The 21,887-nt window shown below is 40.9% G+C and overlaps 1 protein-coding gene across 1 annotated transcript in view; it reads left to right on the top strand.

The window, feature by feature from the left end:
• DNAI1 (dynein axonemal intermediate chain 1) overlaps window positions 1–21,887 on the top strand; it is a 2,249,827-nt gene that overhangs the window by 805,148 nt on the left and 1,422,792 nt on the right. Inside the window, exon 5 of the mRNA XM_044077834.1 lies at window positions 17,841–17,967. Coding sequence (XP_043933769.1) covers window positions 17,841–17,967 — 127 coding nt within the window. The remainder of the gene's footprint in view (window positions 1–17,840; window positions 17,968–21,887) is intronic.

The following is a 21,887-nucleotide window of genomic DNA, read 5'->3' as shown; positions in this document are numbered from 1 at the left end:
GTTCCTGACCCAGAGACACCCTATACTCTGGAATAGACTGCCCATACATGTCAAGCAGAGTGCCTCCTTGGCCCTCTTCAAAAGGAACCTTGACGACTGGATGAGAGGTAAGAAATTTACCCCGGGGATCATGTCAGTCACCCTGCTAGACTGAGGTCCAGGGAAGTAAATATTGTGGGAAGAAATAGCCAGGGAATTGTTATGGCTAGGCTTGTATAGGCCCTAGGGCCGATAGCCTAGTACCAACCTATGAACCTCATGAGTAGAAAACCTGAGTATCTTAGGTTTCTGATCTGGGATTCGCAACTTTAGCTGATTGTTTGTTTTGTTATCTGCATTGATCTGCCTTATGGTTTTGGCAGATTTTGTATTTTTTTTATATCATTGACCTATAGCTGTCGGTTTCCCATTTAAGTATCTGATGTCATTCAGTACCCCCTACCCTCCCAATCAGCATCCAAACAGAACTTTCTTATACCTGTGATACAAGGTGCCATTTTTTAAAACATGTATATTCCTGGGACCATGTGTCACTGGCGTCTACAAGTAGTGTGCTCTCAAGTAAGTCTGTTTTGTTCTTTATTTTTTATTTCTGCATATAATGGTTTTGTCTTTTCTGCCAAGGCAATTATAAACCTATTCTCTGGAACTGACTGGTATATGCTGTTAGTTCAGTGTGGCTGCGGCAAGAGATACTGTGGGTGGCATATAAAGTAACTACCTAAATTGGCGTGCCTCTCTCACTTGTCTCTGTGCACCAATCTGGACCTTGAATTAGATGAGCTTGTGCTTGATTATTAAAATTGTTTGGTATTAGGTACTACTGTCTCACCAATTTAATTGTGCTAGCCACCTATGGTAAACTGTAATGGCAATTGTCCTGTCCAGTCTCAGCTAAATTGTGTTTGAGCTCTATCTACCTTAAGTGTTACAGTTTGCCTTGTCCATAAATATATCTCACAGTCTTAAACAGCTTTCTCAATTGTTAGTTTTTACACCTAGTTTTCAGGTATTCAACTCTGTTTAGTAATACTTTTTAGAAATATTTTGTCTCATGCTGTTTTATAGTAACGCATGGTCATTAAGTACTGTCTCCGTTGCTAATTCTCACATTTGGAGCTTGCATGTCTCAATTCTATTATGACCTGTTGATACTTTGTATATAGTGGCATTTGTAACATTTTTACAGTTGATTAAAGTGTATATTTTCTTTTACATTTTGCCCTCCACTCTTTCTCTTATAAGCAGTTGTTATCTTGGTAAGCCTAGTGTCTCCTAGCATTCTAATCCCCCCTTCACAGTTATTACAGTCCTGTGGTGCCAAGAATTTTTTCCTCCTGGCTGAATTCTGCTGCCTGGAATTCTCCTTTCCACGGTCTGCATTACAGTGCATTTGTACCCAGTTTAAAGAGTGCTAACAGAATACATCACTTAACCATTAGATCTAACTTTAGCCCCAGGCATTATTTGTTGCATAGAGAGCACACTACTTGGTCGCATCAGGGTTTACCTGGTTCCCTCAGTACCCTTTACAGGACAAATTCTCCTCTCAAAAGTAACCACACTTACTTTTCATAGTAGTTACTGATATTCTGACACGGGTTAATTAGAACACTCCACACCAACCTTGGTAGTGGAAAACCTGAGGATCTTATATTTCTTATCTGAGATGCTCAACTTTAGCTGATTGTTTGCTTTATCAGCATTGGTCTACCTCGTGGTCCATCCCACTCTGTTTGCCCTCACTCCGCTCAGGCTCACTCTGCTCTTCTACCCTACCCCCATTCCTACCCACCCCCACTTTCATTACCTTTATACACTCCCCTTAAAACCACACACCGTCTCACCCAATAACTCCACCCTCCACCACTTCCAACTGAACTCTCTCTCTTCTACAACTCCCCAATCTGACCTACCTCTTCTTTCTCTCCCTTCAATTCTAGCCAACTTCTCACTCTTTTCAACTATATTCCTTCTCCCATTTAACTTCACTGTCTCCAGCTCATACTTATCTGTCCTTTATATACTCATTTCTTCCAACTACTTAACAATCCACCTTCAAACATACTCTCACCACTCCTCTACTCCTCCTGCCTAGTTATTCTAACACTTTCTACTTCCATTCATAGCCCCTTGACCTCAGCTAAGCTATCACCTACTCTCCCCATCTCTACTCCAATTTAAAACCCTCTGTCAATTTCTCCATTGCTTCTTCACTATTCCCTAACTGCACAACTTACCACAAACTTAAAATCCTTCCACTTACTACTCTTAACTGTAAAATAATACAGAAGTACTCTAACCCCTAGCCTCTAACAGCTTCTAAGATATCTTTCCTTCATAACTTACTCTGCTTTGGGGACATTCACCCCAACCAAGGGCCACTCAACAATTCCTCTACACACATCTATACTGACACTTCCACCAACACTCTTTCTTCTGCTACTCCACCCACCATTTCTTTGCCTGTTACCGCCATAGACTATGCAAACCTCCCACCATCCAAATACCTAACTATAATCGCTCTTAGTATACAAAGTATAACTATTAAAGCAGACCCTCTTCACTCCCTGATCATTCAGTATAGCCCGATATTCTCACTCTCTTTCTGAAACCTGGGTTCAACCACATATCTCTGACTCAGAAATCTTTCCCCCCAGGCTACAATAATTTTTGACTTGACTGTCATTCTAAACATGGGAGAGGTGTAACCATTCTATACACACAGCAATTCTCACTCTACCCTCTCACCACACCTCCTCCCATCTTTCACCCTGCTGAAATTCTTGTAGTTAACTGTAAACTTAAACACAAAAACCTCGCTATTGCTGCCATCTACATCCCCCCTGGAAATAACATCACTATCCTAGAGCAAATACTCTCTTGGATCTGTGATAATATCACCTATGAGACTATTATTTTGGGTGATGTTAATTTTGACTGGACTGCTTTAAACTCCTCCTCTCCCTATAGTTGCATTAACCTTTATGGCTTTTCCCAGCTTATCTCCTCTCCCACCCGCTATAATAAACGTACCAACATTGGTACAATACTAGACTAGATCCTCATTTCCAACCCAAACCTTTATCACAATCCTTGCACTCTTCCTTACTGTTTCAATGACCACCTCCCCACCTTAGTTCATAGGCACCCCACTCAATTCCCTGGACTCCACCATTTTAAAGACTGCACAAACTCTCCATCTTCAGTCCTGACACCTTCAATAATTTGCTTTCCTGTTACAACTGGTCCTTCTTATACAACCTTCCTCTTGATGATGCCATCTCTAAATCCAATGAAATCTTCCTTAATACTTTAAATTCTCTGGCCCCTGTCAGAAAAATTCGACTAAAATCTAACTTTTCTCCTTAGCTATCTCAACCCACTCATAACATTATGCTACAAAGAGACAGAGCTTGGGAAAACTGGAAAAAAAACGAACCTGCTAACACATCTCCAAACTTGTAGAGAACTCAGAAACCTTACCAAAAAACACATTTACAATGACAAAAGACAATACTACTATACACCACCTAATAACCCTCACTGTAACCCCACATTATTTTGGAACAATATCAATAAGCTCCTTTACCCAGGCAAGCTTGAAGCACCTAGTCCCCTGTCCAAATTACTCTGACCATGATACTGCTACTCTCCTAAACACCTTCTTTGACTCTATCAAAGATCTTGCAAAAGATCCCAGTACAAATCTCTCTCCTACTGATCCCCTTCCCTCTTTCCCTACCTCCACCTTCTCTCTGAAACCCACTTCCACTGCATATATCAAATCTCTGCTCTCCAAACTTAAACCATGCTCTCCCTCTGCCGGCAATCTACACCCACAAATTCTCAAAATTGCTGCTAACTCCATTGTCTACTCCTTCTCCATACTAATCAAGCCATCCATTCTTGAAAACACAGTGCCCAAAATCTGGAAAAATGTTTACGTCATTTCCTTACATAAAGGTGGTAACTCTACAGACCCCTCCAACCATTGTCCCATTGCTGTCCTATTCCCCTCTCCAAAATAATGGAAAAATGTATACCTAAACAAATCCTTGAACATCTTATACAAAAACACCTCCTAAACCCCCACACAACATGGCTTTCATCCCCATCATAGCACTGCCACAGCTCTCATAACCTTAATGGACACCATTGCCAAAGTTCGTGATGAGAACAAACTAATTTCCAGCCTCTTCTTTGATTTATCCAAAGCTTTTGACACTGTCTCCCCCAACCTGCTTCTATCAAAACTTAATCTCTCACAATCCACTATAGTCTGGTTTACTAACTACCTCTCTGATAGGCTGCAGTCTATCAAATGGCTATCAGTCTCCTCTCCTTCCTTCCTCTTCAAACTGGTGTACCCCATGGTTTTATCCTATGACCTCTCATCTGTACTAATGATCTTCACACCTCTTGCCCTCACTCCTCACATATGCAGTATGCAGATGACTCTACTATTATATTTTGCTCTGATAATATTCCACACCTTCAGTCTCTTATCCAAAACACACTCCTGTCTGTAGAAAAATGGCTAGCCAGTAACAAACTCCTACTTAATCCTAAGAAAACAAAACGTCTTCTCTTCCTCCCAAAATCTTTACAAAACTGCAAAAACTCCTTCTCTATCTCATCTCTTAACAATACTACTATCTCAGTTGAACCTCATACTAAACTCATTGGTGTGGTTATCAATGACCAACTTAAGTTTGATGCCCATATTTTACAGTACATCAAAAAAATCACCAAATACTTGGCCTATTATACAGGAATAAAAAGTACCTAACTAAGGACACAAAACCTACTCTGGCACAAGTGTACCTGCTGCCTACCTCTTTTACGCTGCACCCATATTCACTAATTTACCATCCAACCTCATGGCCAAACTCGAATCCACCTACAAAAAAATTGCCAGATTTGCAGCAAATCTTCCTTACCTCACTCATCACTGCACTGCCCTAAAAAAACTTATATGGCCAGAAGTTCAAAACCAGCTCTTACTTCCTCAACTCTACCTCACTCACTCTGTACTAGCTAATCTCTCCCTCTGCCCTGTCTTCTCCACTCAAATCTCTCCCTGTACTCCCAGATGCTGTCTCTGTAGTGCAGACTGCCATCTCCTGGAAGTCTATAACCCCAAGAAGCCAACAAATAAAACTCTGTATAGTCATTCAGTTGCCAACACCTGGAATAAACTTCCCCAGACATAAGAACTCTCACTAATAGTTTCATTTTCAAAAAAATGATAAAAGATTACATGTCCAAAAAAGTGGACTTGCCCCTGCCCTTCTCCAACCTGATCTATGACGCAGGTAGCTAGAGACTCTGTCCCACTTGTTGAGGATAGAATGAAGATTGACAACATCAGATAAAGAAGTTATGTACTTACCATAACCTTCTATCTGTGTTGTTGATCTTCATTTTTTGTTATCTTCCCTCCAACCAGCCACAATCCTATGGCTTCAGAGAAATGAGCATTTACAAGGTGTCTATATGCATATATATATATATATATATATATATGTGTGTGTGTGTGTGTGTGTGTGTGTGTGGGTCAACTTTGTTAAGCTGAATCTCATTTCACTGAATTCCATTTCACCCCAACCACTTCGCTGAAAACTCACATTTCTGACAACTCATTTCACTGAATCTCATTTCACTGAACTGCAATTAGTATATATGGCACGTATATGTGGCACTGTGTCAAGTACTGTAAGGCAAGTAAAAGGTATATGCCCTTTCCCCACTGTAGTGCGATTCTGGAGTTAGTATATATAGTTGGGGGGTGGGGGGGCATTTTGTTTGAGTACATATTGTCTTCTGGAGAGAGTTAGTCATTTGTGTTGTAACTATGCATGTCTATTGTTTAAAATGTATTGTTTTGAAGTTTTTTGTAAAATACAATATAAAACAAACAAGGTGGGGGGCTATGGCCTCCACACCCCTCAGTGTGGGAGCTGTGCCCCCCACATCCTCCCTAACTATATATACTAACTCCAGGATTGCACTACAGTGGGGAAAAGGGCATATACATTTTACTTACCTTACAGTACTCTACACATTGTCATATATACTAACTGCAGTTCAGTGAAATGAGTTTTCAGTAAGTTGTGTTTTCAGCGATGTGGTCGGGGTGAAATGAAATTCAATGAAACAAAGTAGACCCATATGTGTATCTATAAATATATATATATATATATATATATATATATATATATATATATATATATATATGGGTCTACTTCATTTCACCTAACTTCCAATTCACTGACTTTCATTTCACTGACCCCATTTCACTGAAATTTCATTTGACTGACACTTCATTTCACTGACAGTTCATTTGACTGACAAGTATTATTAGCAAGAAAATGGAATATGCCCCCTTCCCCACTGTAGTGCGACCCTGGAGTTAGAATATATAGTTGGGGTGTGGGGCACAGCCCCCATCGGGGTGTGGGGCACAGCCCCCGACTTCATTTCATATGATATTGTTAAGTTTTGATATAATATTGCTTAGTAAAAGAAAAGTGGGGGCTTCACCCCCCACACCCCCGTTGTGGGGGGCTGTGCCCCCCCACACCCCCCCAACTGTATATTCTAACTCCAGGGTCGCACTACAGTGGGGAAGGGGGCATATTCCATTTTCTTGCTAATAATACATGTTAAGTTGTCTATCTCGCCTTCATTCTTGCTGGATGGGTTCGGAGCCGACCTCGGCTCCGACTCGGCCACTCTAAAAGCTCGAGAGTTGGTTCCACCGGCTCGAGGCTCCCCTTATATCCCACAATGCTAGGCGAGAGTTACCTCAGATCTCGTTTGCCGCTACAGCTTCGAGGTTGGTTGCTTCTACCGGTTCCTGGTGAGTGTTAACTTTTTCTTCTAAAAGTTACTCTTTTAACCCCTTTTTAAGTTAAATTTCTTCTTAGTTAGTGTAGATTACAAAACTTTATCCCCGACCCTAAATTTTCCCATTTTCTTTACCAAAGAACCTTTGGTTCTTCCTTTGGGCCCTTAGGCCTTCCCTTCCCTAGTGGAGTGTTTGTGTTTCTTGTAGTTTACTTTAATTTTATTGTACTTTAAATTCTAGTATCACTACTAAATTTATTATTTTTCCTGACAGGGTATAACTTGTGTGTTTGGGTGTGTGTTTGTGTACACCTGTCAGTTAGGGAAATGTCTAAAGAAGCAAAGGTCTCCGGATTCAAGAAGTGTGATGCGTGCTGTCAGAAAATGTCTCTGACAGACGCTCACACTTCTTGTGTCTATTGTCTGGGGCCTTTGCACCTGCAGGACTCCTGTGCTGTGTGCCATGGCTTCAGCCCCAGGGTCCTGCAGGAAAGAAAAAACAAGTTAATTCTGAGAGGCTTATTGAAGCCAGAGGATTCCCTGTCAGTTTCAACAGGGAAGCCCTCTAAGGCATCGAGGTCATCGGCTCCGGCTTCTGAGCCGAGACCTCAGGTTGCTCAACCTTTGCCTTTATCGGCTCCGGCTGGAGCCGATAAGTCTCAGTCCACAGTTTCTGTGGCTCCTCGGCTCCGGCGGAGCCGAGGTTATTGAGTACCGTGTCGGCTCCGACCAGACCTTCGGAGCCGACAACTAGAAAGAGGTCTAGGTCACCATCTCTTGGCTCCGTTCATTCGGCTCCAGGATCTCCCCTGCTGTCTGAACGGAGCCAAAGGTCTCATTCCTCTAGGTCATCGAGGCTGTCCGATCATGACCTTCAGAGGGTAGTGAGTCGACTACTTAAGTCCGAGGCACTAGCCCAGATGCTTCAGAGCCCGACTCATCAGTCGGTGCCTGCCCGGTCCATCAACTCTTTCCTCCTTGACTCTTTTGAGTTCGGAGCCGGGTCGTCGGAACAGAGACTGTGATTGCCGAGCCGAGACATTTGTCTTCGGCCCCGTCGGCTCCGTTTTCTTCTTTGGAGGAATCTCGGCGCCGGACTTCCCTCGTCGGCTCCGAGGGGGTGAGTGGCATCGGACCCTTGTCCGACGGCCCTCTCCCTCTCGGGCTTCGGCTGGTGAGTTCGGCTCCGACATCGACCTCGGAGCCATCACTGTCGGTGCCGAGGGGGGTTCTTAGCTCCTCGGAGCGGGGACCTCTGGCTCTGCCTGACAGGGGTGCATTCGAGGTCATGCGGAGTGTGTTAGAGCCTGGCTCTACTCCACAGTCGGCTCTGTCTGCCCCTACCTCTATGCTGCCTCAGGGTAAGTCGACTCACTCCCTCATCCCGGACCGCAGAGAGCCAGCTCCTCAGGAGCCCCCTGTGGGGATTTCATCCTCTTCCGAGGCCTCTCCTGATTTGGCAGAAGAGACCCCTCGGAAGAGGAAGTGCAAGAGGAAACACATTGACTCACCTGAGTCTATCACGTCAGACACAGATCTGGATGATTCTGAGGGTTCCCCCCGTTCCCCTTCTGAAGATGTCTCATTTGCAGACATTCTGGAGATCCTGAAACAGAGGGAAATTGGCCAGCCCTCAACCCTTCGGAGGACGAATCTGTGTATCTTGAGGCGTTTGGCTCTCATCCTTCCACCTCCTGGGTGTCCCCCCCCCCTTCGACCCCCTCATGCAGGTGGTTGCTAAGAAGGCATGGACGGCTCCTGATTCAGTGGACCCCACTCCCAGGAGACCCTCTAAATTCATCACAGCTCCATCAGACAAGCAATTTTTATCAAAAGGAGTTTCTGTGGATGCTATGGTGGTAGCTGCTGCCACAAAGAAGGAACTGGCTGATCCTTCAGTGCCTGTCCATCCACCTAACAAGGAATCTAGGTCCATGGATAGGTACGGGAAGCGGATGTTCTCCTCAGCGACATTTACCATGCGTTCGCTGAATTACCTGTGCCATTTCACTCGTCTTCAAAGGGACTTGATCAAGGAAGCGAGTGAAATGTTAAAGGATCCTACAGCTGCGGGTTTCCAAGAAAAAATGAACACGCAGCTGGCTACCCTTAATTCCATATCCAACTCCTCCATGTGCCTCCTCTCTTATGCGGCCGATGGAGCGAGCAGAGCCGCAGGGACAGGTGTAGCCTTACATAGGCACGCCTGGATGCGGCTATGCAATTTTGCGGACCCTTTCAAGACGTCTTTCACGAACTCCCCTTTTGATGGATCATCTCTCTTTGGTCCTCAAGTGAAAGAAACTCTGACTAGGTGCGAGACTGATGGCAAGACCCTTTCTGCCGTCGGAGTCCATTTTTCGACTCCTTCTAGGCCTTACCCCAAAGGCCAGAAGGGTGGGAAGATGTGGTTCCGTAAACAATCTCAAGGGACTTCGCGGACGCACAGAGTCATTTTCCTACCAAAGGCAGAGGTGGGAATAACAATGGTAGACGTCGCCCTAGGGGCAGGGGGGGTCCGCAGAACCAGGGCAATCGGGAAGCTTTTCCTGACAAGCCTTTCAGCATCCCTGAGGTGTTGCCCGACTGCCCATCTTCGGAGGCAGTCGGGGGAAGATTGTCACTGTATCCAGAAGCCTGGTTATCCCTGACTCAAGACAAATGGGTACAGTCCATCATTTCCGAAGGCTATTCTATCCCCTTTCTTCGTTTTCCAAATCAGTCAAAAAAATCCCTTCCAGATGTTCCACCCGCTCAAAGAGTTAAAGCAGCTGTGGAAATTTCAAAGCTGCTTGCAAAAAGAGCAATTCAGTCAGTGCCAGCAGACCAACAAGGATCCGGAATCTACTCAAGGTTCTTTTTAGTTCCAAAGAAAACAGGGGACTGGAGACCGATTTTGGATCTCAGTGTCTTGAACAAATCAGTCAAGAAAACAAGATTTCGGATGGTCACGCTGCAATCCATTCTTCCCCTTTTGGGCAAAGGAAACTGGATGTGCTCTATAGACCTTCGGGATGCGTACTATCACATACAAATGAACAGACGCTCCAGAAGATTCCTCCGCTTCAGGCTGGGAACCAGTCATTTTCAGTTCAGGGCCCTGCCCTTTGGTCTCACCACTGCCCCCAGGGTGTTTACCAAATGCATGGCAGTGGTAGCTTCTCACCTGAGACGACAAGGATTCCAGGTGTTTCCATATTTGGACGACTGGCTTCTCACAGCTCCCACCAAGCATCTCCTTCTGATGGCCAGAGATTATACTTTTCGCGTTTGTCAAAAACTGGGTATTTCAATAAATTGCGAAAAGTCTGTTTTGTCGCCTTGTCGTACTATTACCTACATAGGCGCAAATCTAGATACTATAAACATGTCTGCAAGGCTAACGAACCAAAGGATATCAGACATTCACAAATTGGTGTCACTTCTTCTCAACAACAACAGAGTCAAAGCCAGGTTAGTTCTAAAGGTGTTGGGAATCATGGCAGCGGCCATACCTCTCCTTCCATTGGCCAGATACCACATGCGGATCCTTCAGTGGATGCTTTTTACTCAATGGTCATACCAGGAACTTCCAATGTCTCATACCATTATGATCACGCAAGCGTGCAAAAAGCATCTCATGTGGTGGATGTCTTCCCCCCAGCTCCTGTCGGGAAGACCATTTGTTCCACCTCCTCCGGTTGCTACTCTGACAACGGATGCCTCCCTGATCGGGTGGGGGTGCATTATCAGGGCAGGACAGTCCAGGGCTCATGGCAACCAAACGAATGCCACTTGCACATAAATGTTCTGGAGATGAGAGCAGTGCTTTTAGCGTTGCAAGCCCTTCAAGACTCTCTTCCCTTGGGAACGATTGCAATCCAGACAGACAATATGTCTGTAGTGTGGTACATCAACAAACAAGGCGGAACCAGATCATACCCCCTGTGTCGAGAAGCACTCAGACTGTGGCAATGGGCGATTTCTTCTCAGCGTTTTCTGATAGCAACGCACATCCCGGAAGTCCAATCACATTGCGGACAAGTTGAGCAGAGCTATACTCATGCTCACGAGTGGTCTCTGAAAGACTCTGTAGTGAGAGAAATTTTTCTCAAGTGGGGTCAGCCTTGCTGCGATCTTTTTGCTACTCCCCAAAACAGCAAGTGCAGAGAATATTTCACTCTATTCCCTTTACCAGGCCAACCCAGCAGGGACGCTCTAGTCCAAGTTTGGCCCGGGACTTCTGTATGCATTTCCTCCTTTCCCACTGATCTCTCAAGTAATACAGAAAGCTATCGCTCAGAAGGCCTCATTGATCCTCATTGCTCCTTACTGGCCTCGACAAGTGTGGTTCCCCTTTCTACATCGATTTCTTTTGGAGTGACCGTGGAATCTGGACCTAGTTCCAGATCTTTTGATCCACCAGTCGGGTCAGTTTCATCGCTCCCTCCCCTCTCTGAACCTCACTGCTTGGTTCCTCCAGTTCCAACCGTAGCCAGGCTTCCTCAATTATCTCACTCTGTTAGAGATATATTGATAGCTTCCCATAAATCTTCCACTCGAAAGATTTATTTGAGTAAGTGGAAACGCTTCTCATATTGGGCACAAGGAAAGGACATAGATCCTTTCACCGCTTCCATCCAACTAGTCCTTGATTTTCTAGCTGAACTCTTCCATGCAGGTTCATCTCCATCTACTCTTAAGGTTCAATTGGCAGCTATTTCTAACTTCCATGTGGGTATTTCTGAATCTGCCCTAATGTCCCACAAACTTTGCAAAGCCTTTTTGAAAGGAGTTTTTCTTCTCAGACCTCCTATAAGAAATCCTCCTTCTCCTTGGGACCTAAATTTAGTTCTTGCTTCTTTGATTCTTTCCCCTTTCGAACCTGCAGCTTCATGTTCCTTGAAATTATTATCATGGAAAACTCTCTTTCTGGTGGCTATCACATCAGCTAGAAGAATTTCAGAACTTCAAGCACTCAGTTGTCGTTCTCCTTATCTTTTGTTCCATAAGGACAGAGTATCCTTACGAACTAACCCGTCCTTTTTGCCTAAGGTGGTTTCAACATCAAATCTAAACCAAAGCATTGACCTCCCTGTCTTTTTCCCAGAGTATTCCAATAGGTCTGAACAAAAATTACACTGCCTGGATGTTCATCGTCAATTAAGGTACTACTTGGATAGGACAAAACAATTCAGAAAATCTGATCAGCTGTTTGTCTTCTATGCGGAAAGCAGAAAGGGACTTTCAGTTTCAAAGGTATCATTATCCAGATGGTTAACATCTTTGATTTCCCTGGTATATGAAATTAGACAACAAAAATTGCCTAATAAACCTAAAGCCCATTCCACCAGAGCTTTGGCTACTTCTTTAGCCTTCCAAGACAGACTGCCTATTGACACCATTTGTGCAGCGGCTACTTGGGCTACTCCTCACACTTTTATTTCTCATTATAAGTTGGATTTAGCTTCTAGGCATAGAGCTAACTTTGGTTCCACTGTTCTCAGGAGTCTGTTCCGTTAGGCCACCCGGGACAAGGTGCTAGGGACGCGGTCCCATCCAGCAAGAATGAAGGCGAGATAGACAACTTAACATATAGAAGTTATGTTCTTACCATAACGGTCCATGTTAGTTGTCTTCTTCTCGCCTTCTTCTTGGCCCCACCCTCCTTCCCCCTGGCCTGGACAGACCTAGAGGAGTTGTGATCGTGACCTCTCTTTCTACCACCTCTTTCTTAGTCATATGCTATTATGCATATTTCTTGGTTCAGGATGTAGGTCACCCTTCTTTCTTCCTGTTGTTAGAGGTGGATTCTGTTTTACAGTTATACTGTTACTGTTATAAGCTGGGGTTAGCTTACAAACGAGATCTGAGGTAACTCTCGCCTAGCATTGTGGGATATAAGGGGAGCCTCGAGCCGGTGGAACCAACTCTCGAGCTTTTAGAGTGGCAGTCGGGCCGAGGTCGGCTCCGAACCCATCCAGCAAGAAGAAGGCGAGAAGAAGACAACTAACATGGAACGTTATGGTAAGAACATAACTTCTATATATATATATATATATATATATATATATATATATATATATATATATATATATATAAACTTCTGGATATAGCTTTTCCATAACTCTCTTACTCTTCCTACACTAATATAGCAAGACCTGAGGTAATTGGTAGGTGCATTGTGGGTAAGGGAGAAGCTCATGAGATTTGGTGACTGTAAGCTTTAGCAATGGCCAAGTCAGATCCACACCCACTTATTGAGGAAGAATAAAGATCAGCAACACAGATGGAACGTTATGCTAAATACGTGACTTTGTTTTGTAGTAGACAAATTGAGCAGGACTGTTCTAATTCGTCGCAAGTGGTCCCTCAATCCAACAACGGCAGTGCTAATTTTCAGCCTCTGGGCCAACCTTACTGTGATCTATTTACCTCCTGCTTCAGCAACAAGTGCAGCAGTTACTTTGCCCTGATCCCTCCACAGGGCCAACCACCAAGGGATGCTCAAGTCCACAGTTGCCCCCCTGGGGTCCTGTATTCCTTTCCCCTATTATCCCTTGTGAACAAATTTCATTCAGAAAGCAGGACAGTGTAAGACCAAAGTAATCCTCATTATCACCTTTTGGCCCTGACAAACATGGTTCCCCTTTGTGTGGCCTCTATTACTGCATCCACCATGTATGCTGGATCAATATCCAGACCTTCTTTCTCACCCATCCAGGCTCCCTCTACCAAATAAGAATACTATGAAACTAACCACTTGGTTCCACCAATTTTGACTATAGCCAGAGATGCCAGGATTCCCAATAATACTGTTGATATAATAACAGCCTCCCAGAGATCAGTTATAAAGATGATCTACAACAATAAATGGAAAAAGTTTTAATTTTGGGCTACAGCCCAGGTTTTGGACCCTTTCAGTGCTCCTATTCCAGTGGTCTTGGAGTTTTTAGCTGACCTCTTTCAACAAGGATCTAACTCTTCTACCATCAAAGCTCACATGGCAGTGATTTCCAGCTTTCATAGTGGACAAAATGATGTTTCCTTGGCTCCCTTAAAAATGTCAAATGCCTTTCTTAGAGGATCCTTTCTGCTGGGCCCCCTCCATTAGAGATCAGTACCTCCATGAGCTATTGCGATTATGCTCCTGGCCCTAACTCAGTCTCCTTTTTACCTGTGGCTATTGTAGAGTTTACATTTTTGAGTTGGAAAATGATTTTCTTAGTTGCTACCACCTCCGCAAGATGAATTTCAAAGTTACAGGCACTCTCATGTAAGCCTCCATACTTGGTTTTCCATAAGGATTGTGTCTCTCTCTCTGAGCTAATCCATCCTTCATTCCAAAGGTGGCCTGCTTAGCTAACTTAAATCATTCCATAAAGTTACCTATGTATTTCCTAAATTTTTGAATGAAGGGGAATACATTCTACACATGCTAGATGTGCATGACTAATTTAGATTCTGTCTGCATTGAACAAAGGAAATTAGAAAATCTGATCAACTTGTTATTGCCTGCTCTAATGGCAGGCTTAGGAAAGCTGTTGCGGAAGTTACTCTGTCCAGATTGTTATCAAATTTCATCTCCTTTGTGTATTCACCATTAGGTTTGCAGTTACAGTCCAAACCAAAGGCCCACTCAACCAGAACAATGGCTACCTCAACAGCCTTTTCTAGGAAACTACCAGTTGACGACACCTGTGCAGCAGCTACCTGGTCCATGATGCATGCCTTTGTTTCTCATTATAAGATGGGCATACAATCCATGTGTCATTCTTCTTTTGGCTCCACCTTCCTCAGAAAAGTAATTCCTTGACATCACTCTTTAAGACAGCTTGGGAATCTGTCCCATATGTTCCACTGGATGAAAATTGACAACATTGGATATGAAAGTTATGTACTTACCATAACACTAGATCCATGTTGTCAGATTTTCATCCAGTTCAACCTCCCAATCCTTCATTACCCTTCCAAATTATTTTATATGAATAGCTTTAATATGATTGGGTGATCTTCCCCCTGTTCGCTGTCTGTGACCAGTATTGTCTGTCACTAATACTGTCACATGTTAATTGTCTTACCAGGTCAGTTTTCATTTTCTGCATTTGCAGTCTGCCTTTTCCCATTGATAAGTATACAGTTTTTTCTACAGAGCAAACTCAGTCTGAGGTATTGTAGTGAAGTTCAGGGAATTATGGATAGGGGAGGAGTCGGAGCCGTAGAAGGTGAACACTTCAAATTCAGTGCAGAGGTCAGATCCAATCGGATCCAATGTCCCAAATGGAATTCTATCCCTCTGCACAATAGACCTACCTCTAACCTCTGCAACTTCAAACTACTGCTAAAAGACTACCTAAATAAAACCTGGCTCTGCTCCTGCAATGCCCTTGGCTGAACTAGTCCTTCCCTCTTTCCACCTCCAGGATGGTTTGATGATATTTAGAGGGAAGGAATTAGTAAAAGCTATTTCTTAGACAAGGATTAAATATATTTTTGCCTAGCCCATATTGTCTAGTTAACTCTGTTTTGAGGAGTGCACTCAGTGTGTTTAATGTCATCTCTATGAACTGCAACTTGTACATACTATTGGTAATATTCATTTTCAGCTTGTTATAGCTGTCCAAAATTTGCAGTATGTTTGTATAGTTTCACACTGTATGAGTGAAGCTGAAATTGTTCTTGGTTAATACATCATTTTTCCGTATTAAGCTTTGTAATAACTTTATTTAACTGTAAACCATATTATGTCAGTGTGGAGCTTTTATCCCTGGGCCTCCACTGAAAACAGGATATTATCCAATTCAAACTTTCTTGATAAACAAATGTCAAATAAATAAATAAAGATATTGCAGTACAATTCAATGAAAAATTAATTTCAGTAGTTATGAGAACATTCAGAGAAATAATAGCGTACTTAATTCTCATCAGAACAGTACAATAATGTTCAATATATTGCAAGTAAAAGTGTTGCAGGACAGTCAGTGAAAGAGTACATTCAGTATTTAGTAGTAACATTTCATGCTTTCCCATTTCCGCATTCTGCATCCTTCCTTCAGCAATGAAAAGAGCTGTCCTACCCTAAGCATTCTCCTGTTGCTGCCAGTTGTCCTGCCTTATGGCAGTAAGAGAGACCTTCAGCCAAGAATCACTGATAGCAAAATCCCTTTATTTCTCTTCTGAGTCAAATGTATATATTTTGTTCTGTCTTTTACTTCACTGAGAGTACTGTGAGAAATATTGGCTCCAGTAACAGAGGGAGCAAATAATGCTCCCATGAGGTTAGGCAGCTATTCTCTACTTTACCTGTGGAATGTTGCCATTTTTCATGCAAGATGTCATACTGTAGCATATGACTTTCCTATACATAACTATAAGGATAGCCTTTGATGGAATCCCGCATCACTGACCCAAACTGCCAACCTTGATTTCTGTCACTTCTTTTTTTTTTTTTTTTTGTTTACTCAAAATTTTTTTATTGATTTTCTTTTTTCCAAAGATTTACAAATAATTTAGTTAAAAATCCTCTAGTAATTAAAACAGAATAACAAACTATATACACTATTTACATTTGGCCTGAAACTAGATCATAGATTAAACCAGTCTTTATCAAATTTATATGGTGTTTGAATAAGTATATCCTTTCCTCTTACTTTTTCATTCATGAAGAGACTGAGTTTATTTTTATTTTCTCAATAAGAGATAATATCTTCTTCCACGGGTTGTTGCTCCATAAGTTAGGAGTTATTCTTAGTTCCTTGACTTTAATTTCCAACAATGCTGTTTCATTCAATAATCTTAAGAATTCTTCAACGGATGGTTCAGCATTGTTTTTCAATTTTCTAGAGATACATTTTCTAGCAACTGCTAATATAGTCCATAATATATACAGATCATTTCTATTCATTTCTGTCCTTTCATTAACATTTAATAAAATCAAAGATTTAGTTAATATAAATGTATCTGTAAATATGGCCTGTAGAAAGTTACTAATATCTAACCAATTTTTTTTTACTTTAATACAATCATAAAATATGTGTGTCCAATCTGATTTACATGTTTCTAAGCATCTCCAGCAGGTAGTATTATTAGAAGAACCAAATTTGGCTAGTTTATATGGTGTGTAAAATGATCTATGCAGAAACTTCCATGTATATATTCTCCAAAATTGCATATTGGATGTTAGTTTAACAGAATACAATAGATTAGTTTTACTTTCCATGGACAGATTTATTGACTACCCTTTTGTGATGAAATTCCAATAGGTTTTTTTGAGTTTTAACTTTGTAGTTTATTAATAGTTTGTATAGTATGGAAGTTATATTTTCCTGATCGTAATTTTCCTATATAGGTTTATAGGTTGGTACTAGGCTATAGGCCCTATGGCCTATACAATCCTAGCCATAACAATTCCCTGGCTATTTCTTCCCACACTATTTACTGATTTGATTTCATTCAAAAATTTTATAAATTTAGGTTTGTCTTTAAAAGAAGAATTGTTACCTATTCTGCATAGATCATGTGTATAAATCAATACACTTTGGAGAACTAGCCAGTCGGAAGAAGAGAGATCATATGTTCTTATTACTTTCTGTCGCTTCTTGAGATCATTCAAATACTGGAGTCAGACCAGTGTATAGATACAAGATTTGGACCCCCACCTTACCCCACAATAATACCCAATAAATATTTTGTGGGATTACAAACAATCTTTTGGCATTCTCATATTGCTGATTTCTTATATGAAATTCCATTCACTACAGTAATGGACTAGACTTTAGTTTTATTTTTGGAGTGATAGCGGTGTAAAAATGGTTATAACTACCCTGATTGCAATTTATCATATGCAAACCTTCATCTTACACTGTTCATCCTGTTATTATTATGTTTTTAACTGAACGATGACCTGTTTATCAATGTCATTTTTTTTGCCTTTTCTTAAAGAAACATGCTTACAAGCCAGATGACCTGTTTACCAATTTCATTTTTTTTATTTTTCCCTTTTCTTTAAGGAACGTGCTTACAAGCCAATCAGCAGTGTGGACCAGCTTGCCATTCACTTTTCTTTGGATGGCAATATGCTACATAAAGACTCTGATGAGGCACGGCGGCAAAGAGCCAGAATGGGAGTTTTGGAAGGTATAGTTCTTATTATAGCTGCAAAGGGTAGACTTACATCAAATGGTCCATCTCTTGTCACCTACATTTTGTAAAGTACAGGTTCTGTATTATTTGTTAACATAGATTTGTACAGTTAAATGAAAATCTGTGGATGATGAAGCAATAGACAGTTCAGTCTTTAATTGATTCCTTAGTATGATTGGGCAGGCACAGTAAATTGTTATATGCAGCACAGCCAACGAATAAAGGCATAACACTTTTTGTGTAATACACTGAGCACTCTGATTACACTACAGCCAACAGTGAGAGAAAGATATAGAGGATTATGATCGAGCTACCTTATTATGTGTTCAGGGTATGGCTGCAAAAATGTCACCTTTAGAGTGAAGTGACACAATCATAATTACTTGTGGTGCATGTATGTGTATCTGCTTCATGTACTACCAGTTACAGGGGAAAAAAAGAAAGAAAAAGTGTAGGAGAACAAATTGTTGACCAGCTTTGAAGACTGACAGCAGCAGGCAGAAATGAAGTGCCCTTCTGTAGAACTGCTGATTTAAAAAACTGTTAGACCCTTAATTCTGCCACATGTTCTGTTTGTAAGTGTGGGAGAGTGAAGTTCTAACAGATTTTAAAAGCTGTCTTACCTTTTCAGTTGCTCTTTGCTGGCCAGCACAATTCGATGTTGGTACGCTCCATATACTTAAGAACCTACATATGATAAGCCTCTTGTGTAGCAAGGTTCTTATTTATGAACTTCACTATTATAACTAAACAAACCTTCCATCCCACACAAAAGGCAGTCACCACAGAACTTCCTTAGAAACCTACTAAGAGCTGTGAAAGTACCAACATTCCTTGTGGTGTCACACAAGTGGCAGTCTGAAGTGAAGTGCAATTCTAACTGACATGTTCTCAAGCTGTTGCAGCAAGAATCAATTACAAATGCAAAAGGAGCCAAAGACAGATGCCATAAATCATTGATACTTGTTATGTGTTGGTACTGTTTGTTTAAAGTACTGAAAAAATAACACAATTTGTATCAACATGTATATTCTGATAAATAGGAAGATAGTTTGGCAATGTTCATAGGCTAACTACACTGAAGGGCTATCCTAAGCCTAGTTAACTGTACCTTATGTCTATAAGGTAAAGAACTTAACCATTATACCAAACCTACAATATGTTTGTTTACTGTAACCACTATCCTCAAAAGTTTTAGCAGTAGTGGAGCAGAACTATAAGCCAAAATCATGGCTATCCATTTAAATTAGGAATAGGTAAGTGGTTTGAATTAGTCAAAAGCTGTTAGATATTTTGTACTTCCTTACTTTTTAACTGGTATTACAATGGAGCAGCTAAAGCTGTCTGTGTATTACTAAGAATTGTGATGGATATCCATTCATAACCATTTATGTGCTCCAAAATCGAGTCAAGGAATTCACCTTTTAAACTTAATGTGAATTTCTTGAACCGAGGCAAAAGTAATACATGACACAGAGTAAAATTATAGTTTCAATAATCTTTACATTAAAGCTAAAAAGAGAAGGATTGCAATAAAATAGTCTACCTGATAATACTGAAACACTATCTGTCATAACTGATCCACCAAGGCTAACCTTACCATCACCAAGTAGATCCCTGTGAAATACAAAACATATTATACAGTTACAGGACATGTTTTTGCAGGGGAGCTTCCATTTTTATATGGGAACTTTGATGCCCAAACATACTACCTTTGAGGTCATGCAAGCTCAGAAAAAGGCACCGCCTCACTGCAGAAATGCTTAGAAGTTAACTATTATTATTTTTAACACGAGGCAGCCATAGGGGTTGTAAAAATATGTGGTCTTGTCAGTTGGGTTTTACTACTTTAAAACAGATAGGATACAATAACTAAGGTAATACATATTGGGGTTTCAGTTCTACTAATTATTTTCATGAAGAATGCACCAAACGTGACAAAATATAGTGCTTGTGCAATTTAAGTAAAGCTTCTATACATGGCATTAAGTAACAAATTGACTTGCTAACTAACATACTGGGTTTAGTTTAAGAAGGTATGGTGAATATGGGACTTGTAGGGAATTACTAGGTAAGAATTAATAGGAGGGTTATCCAGCATTCCTGAAGCACTTGCCCTCAGCATCATTGGAGATGTGGCTTATTAGGACTTGTGTGAGCAGAGATGGAGAAGGAAGTTCTTATGGTATGAGGGATTGAGTTTCAGACAGTTGGTTTATTTCTGTGGAAGAACATTGCAGTTGTGAAAAGTGTGAAAGGTGGTCTATGAGGTATGAATATATCTAGTTGCTATGTTCCTAGTGGGTTACATTATGAGGTAATACTTCAATTACAGGCTAATGAAGGTGCAAATGTTTAGGTAGAGTTCTTTATTTAACACTGTGAAGAATCAAAAGGTGACTTATTAGTTCTTAATATATTTGTGGCATGTTGGATAGGTTTTATGTATCTATATTTTTTGCTCAAATGTTTTTGTTGTATTAAATTATAATATAATTTATCTATGGTAAAGAGAAAGAGGGAATATTAAAGCTTGGCAGTTTTTACATTTTTGTGTAGTAGTTCTGTGTGATTTGGTGTGTTAGTAATTTTGTTAAACAACAGTCAATGTGTTTAATGTAGTACATCAATGGGATGTACCTTGAGGGTGCACTGTCTGCAAGCAGTGTTTGAATAGTTCTGAAGACTGGGGAGTTAGTTTTGGTGACCCATTTGCAAATTTGATTGAAGTCAGCTTGGATATTTGTAAATATAGTTTTTTTTAATAAAGAAGAAGAAAAGAATGGCCTGAGACTGAATGTCATGGGGGAACACCAGAGTGAACAACGGCAGTATATGAGAGAGTATTTTTATAAGTAACCTGGATGTGTCACATAGGGAGGCTATTAAAGAACTACTGCAGAGTTTTCATTTGAGGAGCCAGTATTCAGAAGTTCTTGGAGGAAAAACACAGGATCTGATGTTGTCATTTTCATTCATTCCTCAACTGCTGGGTTGGGATCCCACCCTCGGATCTGACTCAGCTGCTTTTTACAGCTTGTGATCACTGAAGCTCTCAAGCTCCTCTCTTACCCATAATTCACTCTCCGATCATACCTCAGATCACGCTTGCTGCTTTTGCGTTTGGACGTGGTCGCTGTTATCTCTCAAGTTGTAACTTGCTTTTCATGAGTAATAGTAGAATTTAAATATATAACCTTCTTTCCTTTTTCATTTAATCCTGTCTTGACCTTATTGCACTATCTATTGTATTTTTCTCAATACCATTGTTAGTATTTTCTCCTTTTCTCTTCCCTTTCCCTTACCATTGAGGTGATCCTTTTAAATTACTATTACTGCTAATACTTCCTTTCATCTCTTTCATAAATAGCTAAAAGAAAATAAACTTCTCACTCTTTCTCTGTCTTGTCTACTACTATTTACACCCATGGATATGTCTGAAAAACCTTTGGGTTTTAAAAAATGTAAGGAATGTGGCCATAAGATTCAGTTGTCAGATGCACACGAGTTGTGTATTTATTGCTTAGGCCTGGGCCATTTGAACTCTACATGTTATATATGTAAGGCCTTTAATCCAAGGACCCTTATTGAATTAATTTTAACTCATAACATCCGAGTGACGCCTCCAGGTGCATCTGCAGTTAACGCCTACTGACCCCTCTAGGCATCAAATATTATTTGTTCATATTTGCATCAATAATTACAAAACCATGCTATGTACAAGGTTTTAAAAGATTTCATCTTAGAGCTTACACAATGGCAAACTCAATTGCATTAATATTTGACCTCTGTCTAGTGCAGGTGAATTGACAACTGTTTTTATGATATTAATTTATATATATATATATATATATATATATATATATATATATATGTGTGTATATATATATATATATATATATATATATACACAC

This window comes from Protopterus annectens, chromosome 1.part1 (assembly GCF_019279795.1).
Source record: "Protopterus annectens isolate FY-2018-M chromosome 1.part1, PAN1.0, whole genome shotgun sequence".
In the NCBI taxonomy this organism is placed as follows: Eukaryota; Metazoa; Chordata; order Ceratodontiformes; family Protopteridae; genus Protopterus; species Protopterus annectens.
Note: the sequence above shows the minus strand (reverse complement) of the source record. Positions and strands in the feature narration are given on the sequence as shown.